The sequence below is a fragment of the Juglans microcarpa x Juglans regia genome, chromosome 5D (assembly GCF_004785595.1).
Source record: "Juglans microcarpa x Juglans regia isolate MS1-56 chromosome 5D, Jm3101_v1.0, whole genome shotgun sequence".
NCBI classification, from domain to species: Eukaryota; Viridiplantae; Streptophyta; class Magnoliopsida; order Fagales; family Juglandaceae; genus Juglans; species Juglans microcarpa x Juglans regia.
Genome location: NC_054602.1, coordinates 16,940,502 through 16,953,069, shown reverse-complemented (window position 1 = coordinate 16,953,069; position 12,568 = coordinate 16,940,502). Strand labels below are relative to the sequence as shown.

Here is a 12,568-nt window from a genome sequence, read left to right as displayed (position 1 = left end):
TCCCTATCTTGTTAGATTGTGGTGGAGTTCATAGGGGCTGCTAGTATTTCAAGTTTGAAAATATGTGGTTAACAGTGGAAGGATTTGTTGAGAAAGTTCGTTCTTAGTGGTCTTCTTATCAGCTCACGGGTACCCCTAGCTTCATTCTTGCAGGTAAGCTTAAGGCTTTAAAGCAAGATTTAAAGAGGTGGAACATGGAAGTCTTTGGCAGTATTGACAACCAGAAGATGACAGTTACAGAAGTTGGAGGGGCATGTATTGATGGGAGATACTTCCGAAGAGTTACTGTTGAGGAAAATGTGGTAGAGATTGAACTGGAGAGGGTGTTGTTGATAGAAGAGATCTTGTGGCGACAAAAATCCAGGGCTCTTTGGTTAAAAGAAAGGGATAAATATACGAAGTTCTTCCATAGAGTGGCTAACTCACATAGGCGTGCAACAACACTATTGAGACACTCAAGATAGGTAATCAAGTTCTCTCTTCCCCTATTGAACTAGAGGATCATATTGTGAATTACTATGAGAACTTGCTCACAGAACCGACTTGTTGAAGGCCGAAGCTTGATTTGCCTTTTGAGTCAATTGACATACAGAGTGCGAATTGGCTGGAAAGATCTTTTGAAGAAGATGAGGTGTATAAGGTTATCAGCAGTATGACTAAAGACAAAGTGCCTGGGTCGGATGGTTTTTCAATGGATTTCTCCCAACATTGTTGGGAGATTGTGAAAGGTGATGTAATGCAGGTTTTTCTTGAATTCCATGCCTTCAAAAAATTTGAGAAATGCCTTAATGCGACCTTCTTAGCTCTCATACCGAAGAAACATGGGGCAATAGAAGTGGAGGATTTCCACCCTATAAGCCTGGTGAGTGGGGTTTACAAAATTATTTCGAAGGTCCTTGCTAATCGGTTAAGCTTGGTGATGGAGCAAATTATTTCAAAACCTCAAAATGCCTTTGTATAGGGGCAGTAGATGCTTGATTTAGTTCTCATTGCCAATGTGTGCTTGGATCACAGGTTGAAGGAGAGCACATCAGGCATCCTATGTAAGCTTGATATGGAGAAAGCATATGACCATGTAAATTGGGATTTCCTCCTTTAGGTCTCATTTGTTTTCAAAGTTCATTTTAACTTATCTCATCTAATCATTACAACTTTCCCAAATTCTCACACAAAATAAAATAAACAATTCAACTTTTTCAAATCTCAAAACAAAAATAATATTAAAAAATATGTCCTAACAATATTTTATTCAACTTTTTAACTATAATCTCAACTCATTTCATCTTATCTACGAAAACAAACGAGGCTTTACTCTCTTGGAAGGTGCGGTTTTGGTCATAGGTGGATTTTATGGATTCATCATTGTATTACTACTGCTGAATTCTCAGTGTTAGTTAATGGTCCCTTGCTGGTTTCTTTAACAATTCTCGTGGATTGAGGCAAGAGGACCCTTTGTCTCTATTCCTTTTTGTTATTGTCATGGAGGCACTTAGCCGGATGGTGAAGGCTGCTGTTGAGGGTGGTTTTTTAACTGGATTTTCGGTGGGTAATGGTACAAATGGCTCTATTATGATCTCACATATTTTATTTGCAGATGATACACTCCTTTTTTGTGAAGCGGAGTCGGGCTTAAAGTCAACTTTGGCAAATCTGAGATGGTGGTGGTAGATGGGATGCCTCAAATCAGCAACCTAGCAGATCTCTTCGGGTGTAAAGTGTCTTGTCTGCCTATGAAATATTTGGCCTCCCCTTGGGGGCGACTTTCAAAGCAAGAGCTATTTGGGAAGGGATTATTGAGAAAGTAGAGAAAAGGTTGGCTGGGTGGAAAAGATTGTATCTATCGAAGGGAGGGCGGATTACACTAATCACAAACACTTTATCTAATCTCCCGTTCTATTTCCTATCTTTATTTTCATTGCCTGCTGGGGTGTGGCGAATAGGATAGAGAAGTTATTTCGGGCTTTCTTGTGGGGTGGTTTGGGGAGGAAAACAAATTTCATCTTGTTAATTGGAATAAAGTTTGTTCTCCAATATCGAGTGGAGGTTTGGGAGTGTGTAATCTAAGGACTTTTAACAAAGCATTATTGGGAAAATGGCTATGGAGGTATCATTGGGAGGGTGAGTCATTGTGGAAGGAAGTTGTTGACTCTAGGCATGGAGGTGCTTAGGGTGTTGGTGCACTAATTTAGTGAGGGGCAATATGGCGTGGGTTTATGGAGATATATTTGGGGGGGGGGGGGGGGGGGTGGCAATGTTTCGAAAACAACATCCGTTTGGTCAAGGTACTAGAATCAGGTTTTGATAAGATGTTTGGTGTGGTGAGCACTCTTTGGAGAGGGCCTTCCTAGCTCTCTATAGCATTGCAGCTAATAGGGAGGCTGCGGTGGCAGATGTGTCAATGTTTGCTCATGGTACTTACAATGGAACATTCTATTCACTTGGGATAACCATGACTGGGAGCTATCTACCGTTGCAGAATTTTTCAGCTTGCTACACTCCTCAGGAGTGACAATGGCACAGGTTGATAGAATACAATGAAGAACTAGTAGTAGCAAGAAGTTCACAGTGAAGGCATATTATAAAATGCTGGCTTCACAAGGTAATGTACCTTTCCAGTGAAAGAGCATTTGGAGGTCTCGCGTACCCTTCAAAGTGGCCTTCTTTGTGTGGACTGCAGCCCTGGGGAATATTCTAACCACGGACAACTTACGGAGGATGGGCCGCATTGTGATGGATTGGTGTTATATGTGTAAAAAACACGGGGAATTAGTAGACCATCTTTTATTGCATTGTGAGGTGACAAGAGAGCTGTGAGATGGGATATTTAGTAGAGTGAATGTTGCTTGGGTTATGCCGTCAAAGATGGCTGATATGCTTGCCTGTTGGAAGGGTATTCAAGGCTATCCCCAGGTGGTTGCAGTTTGGATGATGATACATTTATGCATTATGTGGTGAATTTGGATGGAGAGGAACGCGAGGTGCTTTAAAGATAGAGAGTGAACAATAGCGGAGCTTCATAATTTTTTTCTACACACTTTACTCCTATGGTTTTCAGCTATTGTCCTTAATGAAACAATGTGCATGATTTCTTATCTTTAATGTAGTACTTTTAGAATGTATTTAGGCGTTTTCTTTTGTATATTCCCTGTGTACATGGGCTATGCCTATTTTTCATTCATATCAATGAAACTTACTTCTTACTTTTCAAAAAAAAAAAAAAAACATTATTGGAAATTCTATTTTTTTTTTGCGTACAATGGAGCATAACTCTTTTTTGGCCCGGGGGGGGGGGGGGGGGGGGATAGGTTGAAATTTTTAACCGAATATGGTATAAGGTGCCCTTGGCGACTTAGGCCAATAGGATTTATGTTAAAGTCAAAGCTAACATCTTTGAACAATCCACCCCCACTTGTAGATAAAGAGTGAGGAAAGGGTTAGAGCTGTCACAGCTTGTTGCCCTCATTCCTCAAGTTGGTCTTAATTGCATGTACAAAAATAGGCTATGCCCAGATGCTATCGATAATGATTGTTAAGCCGATAGGATTTGTTTTGAACTAAAAAATGCACCCAAGCCTTTATGGCCACATTCGGTGCATCCAATGTAATGTAGATGTAATGTAGGCTATCTATATCCAGCATTGCACCACAAGCTATGAAAATAGCAACCACTTTGGTATTATATTATATGGAGACCTAGTGACCCGTCCACGGTACTTCCACTGACATAGAAAAAAGAAGAAGAGGAAACTGCAAACAAATCTAATAAAACTTACAAAGATATTAGATATCCATTATTATGGAATATTGATTAAAAATATTATGGGTAAATTAACTTCTTTGTCCTCAAAACATGATCCTATATCACTTATTCCATGCAAACTTTAAATTCTTGCAATTCGGATCCAATTCAGAGATTTCAATTTCAATTTTCACCTTTGACATGTATTTAAGCCTCGTTTGTTTTCACAACCATTCTTAACTCATCTCATCTCATCTAATCAATACAACTTTTCCAAATTCACACATAAAATAAAATAAACAATTCAACTTTTTCAAATCCCAAAATAAATATAATATTAAAAAAATATATTTTAACAATATTTTATTCAACTTTCATCTCAACTCATCTCATTTCATCTGCGAAAACAAACGAGGCTAACTCATGAAAATATGAAATTGAATTTTCTAATTCAAACCAAACCCAAGAAATGTTCAACGTCCAAAACTGTAATTCCAAAGAGGGGAAAATAAAGCAAAACTTTCCATTCTTTCAGAAAGTTCGAAAGAATAGAAATTATGATGTGAATGAGGGAAGTGCAACTCGAGGGAGGTCTATATTCTCAACTAAGAAGACTCACTTGTTGAGTAAAATGGCTAACTTCATGAATTCCATTCTTTCAGGAAGTTCCAAAAACGCCTTAATGCAACATTATTGCTTTTATCCCGAAGAAACTTGTGAGGAGGAATGTTTAGGGTTGGGAGTGCAGTTGGGAGCTGTGTCTAGGGAAAATGTTGTTCCCCTAGTATCTCTTCCTCTGATAAACAATATAGCGGGTTCATCATCGGATTCGGTTCTGCATAAGGTTAACGAGATTCAACAGTGTGTGGGGATTTCATATGAAGGATGTGATGACCAATTTACAGTACTACACACTGCGATCGAGGTGGGCCACTCGCTTGAAACCAAATCAAGATTTAAGAAAATCAAGGAGTTAAAGCATCTTTCTTGGCAATCAACTACGAAACTAAGGAAGGTAGCTCAAGTCGAGGGAAGACTAAAGGGAGGGCATTATTTCGTCGTACAGGGAGTTTCAGGTGGAGTATTAGTATTACGGGAAACAAGGGGTTGGGATTGGGGAGGTGTGTTCTGTTCCCATTCAGGCTTGGTGTATTTTGGATAGATTTCTAATTTTCACAAGCTTATCGGTCATTAGGGGCTCTCTAGTATAGGCTAGGTGTTTCTTGTATACACTCAGTGTACTTCGTTACTCCTATTGATATTAATATATATAATATTTGTACTTATGAAAAAAAAATATGGGTCTCAGATGTGAAAGATTTTCATCCTATTAGTCTAGTGAATGGGGTTTATAAAATTATATCTAAGGTCCTTGCCAATCATTTGAATATAGTCATGGAGAAGATCATATCAAAGCCTCAAAATTCCTTTCTTAGAGGAAGGCAAATTCTAGACTTGGTACTCATTGCCAATGAATGTTTGGAGAGTAGAATTAGAGCTGGAGTACGAGGTATTCTATACAAATTGGATATTGAGAAGGCTTATGATCATGTGGATTGGAATCTCCTCTTTTATCTGCTTGGGAGATGTGATGTATGTGGATTAAGCATTATGTATCCACAACATGTTTCTCTGTTCCAGTAAATGGTACCCTAGTGGACTTCTTTAATAGCTCACGAGGATTGAGGCAAGGGGACCCATTGTCCCTTTTTGTCTTTATTATTGTGATAGATGCGCTTGGTTGGATGGTGGAGGCCACTATTTCTTTGGGGGGGGGGGGGGGGGCGCAGGGGGTTCCTCTGGATTTTCGGTGGGATGTTTAAACAATGGTTTTATCAAATTTTCCCATATTCTATTTGTAGATGATATATTACTCTTTCGTGAGTGGGATTATGGCTAGGTCCAATCGTTCTGGGCTCTCTCTCTCTCTCTCTCTTTATTTATTTTTTATTTTTTTATAAGTAACAGACTAATTTATGAAAATAAGCGTAGCCCAAATACACAGAGGGTATACAAGAGTTTATACCAAGTTAAGAGGAAGATATAGAAACAAGAAAATCATGAAAATCTAGGTCATTGCAATCTACAACATTTGCCCTCAGAAACAAAGTTTTAACAAAGAACAATCTAATCTCCTCCAATGTCTCATTCTCTTTAAAAGATCGATCATTTTGTTCCTTCCATAGGCACCAAAGAATGCATATAGGCACCATCTTTCACACAGCTGTGATTTGTGGAATTTTACCCAAATTCTTCCAATTGGCCAGGAGCTCAACCACCGTAGTGGGCATAATCCAAGCTAACTCCAATCTTCTAAAGACATCATCCCATAGTGATCTAGCCACCTCACAATGCAGTAGAATATGATCCATAGTCTCACTATTCTTTTTACACATACAACACCAGTCCGCAACAATCACCCGGCATTTCTGTAAGTTATCCATAGTCAAAGTCTTGCCCAGAAAAGCTGTCCAAGTAAAAAACCACGCCTTAAGAGGCGCCTTATTTGTCCAAATACTTTTCCATGGAAAGCTATTGTTTTGTGGATTGATGAGGGTCTTAGAGAAAGAGAGGACAGAAAAAGTGCCTTTTCTAGCGGGCAACCACCACAACTTATCAATTCCTTGAGTGCTCACTCTCATGGCATACAAGGTTCTGAAAAAATGAGCAAAGCTGCCAACTTCCCAATCATGGGCCATAAAGTTCACTTCCAGTGGATTGAGCCACCAAACATCTCCATGAGATCCGCCACTGATGCTTCCTGTTCACATGCAATCCTGAAAAACTGTAGGGAATGTGTCTTTAAGGGCTCAATCTCTACATCATAAATCATGCCAGAATTCTATTCTAGATTCATTACCCATCACGATTCTAGTGTGTCGAGCAAACACCTCCCAACCTCTACATATGTGCTTCCAAACTCCCACTCCATTCACCCCTTGTACCTCCCTAGTACTCCTCCCCCCCCCCCCCCCCCCCCCCCCCCCCGGCACACACACACACACACACACCCGTATTTAAAATCAATCACCATCTTCCATAAGGCTTCCCTCTCCATGTTTATGAATTTTATTTTATTATAATATTTTGCAAATAGCAAACAACAGATATAATCTATTTATAATCGAAGCTACAAATTAACCATGTGATATATGGTTCCAACCCCAATTTAGTTTCTTAAGAACCATGAAGCTGACATAAGACTATTCGGGAAGGAATAAGAAGCTTATGCATACTTACCCCAAATGCATTTTTTATGCTTGAGATGGGATGGCGCCTGGGAGACTTGGACCTACCTCAAGCATGCTCCCACAGTTTCATGGCAGATACTGCTACAAACTTTTTCTCACTGTATTTTCCCACTGTTGCATTTGATAAACTATCTTCCCCATAACTGCATGTATAATATCAAATGCAAACATCAGAAAAAAATAACAACCTTTTGCAATCCCTGTTCTTGGCAATTTATTCCAAGAGAAACATATGGAGCATCATTTCTGAAAGAGTATGTTTCTTCTGTATATAAGGCGAAAGATTGGGGTAGACTACATTCAAGCCATGCAAAATTGCTTTTGAGGGGAAGAATTACAACCTTATTTTAGGTATTTGTTTAGGAATCGGATGTTGAGTGTGTAGCCTCTTGACCCTCAATACATGCATAAAAACATTTGTATATGATGATGCATGCTGGTTAGCATATAAAAAGTAGCGTCTTCATACCGTATTTTTAACCCTATTGTATGGTGGCGTTCTGTTTATTTATATGCAGGATTGCTCATGCTGCACGCTTATATCTGAGAAGTTTGCACTGACTTCACCTGAGATTTTGACCGGACAAGGATTCAGTAGACTTTTGGTACTGGGTGCCATTTAGCTCTGAAGTTTTCCAAATATTTTTCATCTTTTTTTATTGTACCATGTTATCTCTCAACTTCTTATCTTTTTGTTTATTCTCTCTCCTTTTGTTCTGGTGATATAGTCAAGATTCTGTTTGCAGATAATTAACTCTCTCATTTCATTGTGTTTACCAACTTCAAGCAACATTTTCCCTGATCAATTGCTTTGAATTAAGTTCTCTATTTACCCTTTTGCCTAACTAGAGTAATTATATTTTGGTCCTAACTCTCCTTCAATTTGGATTTTATTTTTTCTGGTCTTCCTATATACCTGTAGCTAGCTGGCATCCTCACAGATACTGGAAATCTTACCCATCCTCACTGTACCTCAAAAGACAAGTACATGGTTACACTATTACTCCATGGTGCTGGTCACTTTGGATGCAAAGGCCTCTACTACATATGTATGTTCGCTGTCCCCTAATAATCTCAGTGGACTTATTTGTAGATTTTTCTCATTACATCTTCTACAACTTATCTAAGAAACGACATATATCATTTGCAGTGAAATACAAAATGTATGATGTGTCTGATCTCAGAATAGTTGACATCTTGCGCAAGGATTTCAAAAAGTGGAAAAGAGTAGGTCTGGACTCGTATTAACCCTTGTTTTTACCACCTAATATGGTACTGAGTTATTTTTTATGTTGCCATAAAGTTTTTTCAATATTTCAATGACAATAACTTCTTCAGTTTTAAAGGTGACCCCGAGATTGATCAGATCACACCTATTCACCAATTTCTCATAGGAATAGAAAAATAGAAGCTAGTTTTAAAGTTATCTGAGCTCAATCACTAAACAGTTTTGACTTATATTTGCTGGAGTAATGCATGTTAATGAAAATATGGAGATATCCAGGAACTTTTATTTTAGTAGCAGTAATTAACGTCCAGATTAAAGTGTGAACTAAAATTTCATCAATATAAATTAACTACATATTATGAAGCTTTAAAATCCGGATTATCAAGTGTGAGAGGACATGTTTTTTTTTATAAGTAATCAAAGTATATTAATAAAAGAATAGGCAAAGCCATGTGTAGTACAAAAGAAAACCCTAACTACGTAGGGACATTAGAAATCATGGAAATCTTGTCCATTAAAATTAATGGAAGAGACCCAAGTACAAAGGGTTCTAAAAAAGAAAGCAATGAGTTCCTCCATCGATCTCTCTTTGTCTTTGAACATCCGTTCATTATGCTCCTGCCATACACTCCACATGATGCAAATAGGAATCAACTTCCAGACAGCCTTGATCTACTGATTTCCTCTTAGATCTGTCCAACTAGCCAAAACCGCCATTACTGACTCGGGCATTACCCAACCCAAGTCTAGTCTTCTAAAAACCTCGTTCCATAACCCTCAAGCTACTTCACAGTGTAGTAGAAGATGGTTCAAGGATTTGCCCCCATTCCTACACATGCAACACCAATCTACGATGATCACCCCTCGTTTCCTCAAATTATTCGTTGTGAGGATCTTACCCAAGGAAATTGTCCACACAAAAAAAGCTACTTTGAGAGGCGCCTTGTGTCTCCAAATTCTTTTCCAAGGAAACTGAATAGGGAGCTCATGTGAAAGGGATTTATAGAATGAGCGAACCGAGAACGCACCACCCGAAGATATCCACCACAATGAGTCAGCATGTTGGTTATTCGGTTTGAGAGAATACAAAAGTCTGAAAAAGGCTGCAAAGCTGTCCACTTCCCAATCATTTGTCGCCCGGCTAAAATTGATGTTCCACTGGATTTGTTCCCCTACTAACACCATGACATTCGCCACTGAAACCTCTGTATCATTAGCAACCCTGAAGAGATCAGGAAATAGATCCTTTAGAATACCATTATCACACCAAGCATCATACCAGAATTTGATCCTGGCCCTATCTCATAAGCATAATCGTAAGTGACGCGAGAAGACCCCTTATCCTCTTCTTATATGTTTCCACAACCCCACACCATATGCCCCTCTCACTTCACTGGTGCACCATCCCCCCATAAACCGCCATATTTGCTCTCAATCACCAACTTCCATAGAGCTTCTGATTCTTTATGGTATCTCCACAATCATTTACCAAGCAATGCCCGATTAAAAATTCTCAGATTTCGAATGCCTAAACCACCATTAGGGAAAGGACAACAAACCTTTTCCCACTTGACTAGGTGGAATTTAAACCAATTCCGCCCCACAAGAAATCCCGCTGTAGTTTCTCAATACGAAGCGTCACACTTGCTGGAATGGGAAACAAGGACAAGAAATAGGTCGGTAGATTAGATAATATACTCTTTATCAAGGTAATCCTACCACCTTTTGACAGGTACATTCTCTTCCATCCCGCAGCCTGCTAGACGACGCTCTACTTTCTTAATGACTGTATCCCATACAGAAACCGCTCTCGAGGCAGCCCCCAACGGAAGGCCAAGATATGTCAAAGCGAGAGAGGCAATCTTACACCCCAGAGTGTTTGCCAGCTGTCTGATATGCTGGACCCCTCCAATAGGCACCATCTCTGACTTGTCTAAGTTCACTTTCAACCCCAAGGCCGCTTCAAAACACAGTAAGAGAGCCTTCAATACTCGCACCTGATTATTGTCTGTCTCACAAAATATAAGAGTATCGTCTACAAACAATAAATGAGAAATATTAATGAATTCCCCTCCCAAGGATCCGATCGAGTAACCAGTCACACGCCCATTGGTGACCAAGGCTATGGTCATCCGACTCAAAGCCTCCATCACAATAACAAATAGTAAAAGGGACAGCGGATCTCCTTGTCTTAGACCTCGTGAGCTATTGAAATAACCTGTTGGACTACCATTTATCAGGACTGAAAATTTCACCGTAGATATACACCAACGGATCCAAGCTCGCCATTTCTCCCCAAAACCACACTTCCCAAGAAGGTCAAGAAGGAAATCCCAGTTAACATGATCATATGCTTTCTCCATGTCCAACTTACAAATGATCCCTGCATTACCATCTTTCAGTCTACTGTTTAGACTTGAGGGGGAGTGTTAGAGGACATGTTTGTAATTAGTATAAGTATGTGAGGGTATAAGTGTCAATTGCATGTAGTGTATATATATGTTTGTGCATCAATATGAAATGGATAAGATCTTTCTCATATATATCTACATGGTATCAGAGCGTAGTGTACATTGTATAGATCTCAGTAGTGTATCGTGGTTCACGCCCAAATCGATACGGTGGTTCCCTTTGTTGTTAGCAACCGTAAGTGTTTGAAGTGGTTTTCGGCCACTCTCCAACGTCTTCTCCAGTACTGGGCACCAAGGGTGGACTCGCCGGCCTTGTCTGTGGTTACCGGCATCGTCGCCGCCACCAGAATCGATACGGTGGTTCCCTTTTTCATCGGCGACCAAAAGTGTTTGAGGTGGTTTTCGGCCATTCTCCGGCGTCTTCTCTGGTACTAGGCAGCAGGGGTGGACTTCCCAGCCTTGTCTGTGGTTACCGGCATCGTCGTCGCCCCCGGGAAGTGCCTCCGTCGCCAGCAAAAGGTTGAAACCCGGAGTGTTTGGTTGCAGGTATAAGCTATCCAATCCTTGAGTTTGAATAGCCAAAACCTGGAGTAAGAGTGTATTCCTATCCGGATAACACCTATTTGGTAACACGTATACGGTATTCTCATCCTTGTTTAGGATAGCTTATTCCTATTTCAACTTAGTTTTAAACCGGTACCGGTCCAGACCTAAAACACAACCGATACAGACCCAAAACAACCCAGTTCAGACTCGAAACAGTCCGGTTCATACCGGTTCAGCCCGATACAAACCCGAAACATCCCAATTCAGATCCGAAACAGACTGATTCAGGCCGATACAGGAACGAAATTGTGGTATTCGAGTTGTTTTTCGGGTACTTGGGCTAAGTATCTACATTTTCAGATTGTGTTTCTCGGATTTTTCAAGTTGAATTGTGTTTTTTCTCAAATATTGTGTGGAGTTTCTCAAATATGACAACTAAATTTGAGTCACAAGTATATGATGCAGTTACCTCTTATGATGCTCTTGGTGGGTATGGAAGTCGAGGTGGTAGAGATGCACGGGGGGAACATGATGCCAAAGGTAATCACATTTGAGGTCGAGAACCTCGTAAGTGCATCCATTGTGGTCGCACTAACCATTCGGTGGACTATTGTTGGGATCTATATGGTAGATCATCTGGGTCTGCTGATTAGGCCATTTGCCAAGATGCTACATCACAGTCAACTAGCACTAACTCAAGTATGATTAGTATATCGAAGGATGAGTATGAGTGGCTTTCGGGTCACACACGGGCTTCATCCTCCACAGCTACTCTTACCCATTCAGGTATAGCATCCGCATGTCTTGCCTCATCCACTCAAGATCCGTGGATCATTGATTCAAGAGCTAATGAACATCTGATTGGCTTGTCCTTTGTTTTATCTAAGTTAGATACTGTAACATCTCCAAAAAGTGTTACCCTCACTAATGGTTCTTTTGCTAAAGTTACAGGCATTGGATCCACTAAGCTCACTGACTTTATATCCTTGTCATTTGTTCTATATGCTCCTAGTTGTCCCTTTAGTTTGCTGTCCATCAGTAAAATTACTCAAAGTCTTCAATGTTCAGTAACATTTTATCCCTCTTCATGTGTCTTTCATGATCTCAAGACGGGAAACAAGATTGGTACATGGCATGAAGCTGATGGCCTGTATTATCTTGATGTTAAACAGTCACCCACTCGAGCCTTTACATCCACATCATCTGCTTATGAATGGCATTGTCGTCTTGGTCATCCCCCTCTTTCCCTTTTAAAGCGTCAGGTTAAGAATCTAGGAAATGTGTCTCCCTTTCCTTGTGAAGCATGTCAAATTAGTAAACATCATCATGTGTCGTTTATACCTCAAGTTGATAAATGAGCCTCAAGTCCTTTTGAATTGGTTCACTCTGATAT

General features: G+C 40.0%; 1 protein-coding gene across 3 annotated transcripts in view; it reads left to right on the top strand.

Annotated features, from left to right (window-relative positions):
- LOC121265038 (exopolyphosphatase PRUNE1-like) overlaps window positions 1-12,568 on the top strand; it is a 35,415-nt gene that overhangs the window by 15,515 nt on the left and 7,332 nt on the right. For 2 of the 3 annotated variants that reach the window (XR_005940598.1, XR_005940597.1), the window contains exons 7-9: window positions 7,509-7,595; window positions 7,913-8,039; window positions 8,141-8,217. Coding sequence is in view for 1 of the 3 variants with exons in the window: in XM_041168477.1 (XP_041024411.1) it covers window positions 7,509-7,595; window positions 7,913-8,039; window positions 8,141-8,221 (295 nt within the window). In the remaining 2 variants the exon portion in view is untranslated. Of the gene's footprint in view, window positions 1-7,508; window positions 7,596-7,912; window positions 8,040-8,140; window positions 8,222-12,568 lie in introns of all 3 variants that reach the window. The other variant, XM_041168477.1, reaches the window with a different exon arrangement.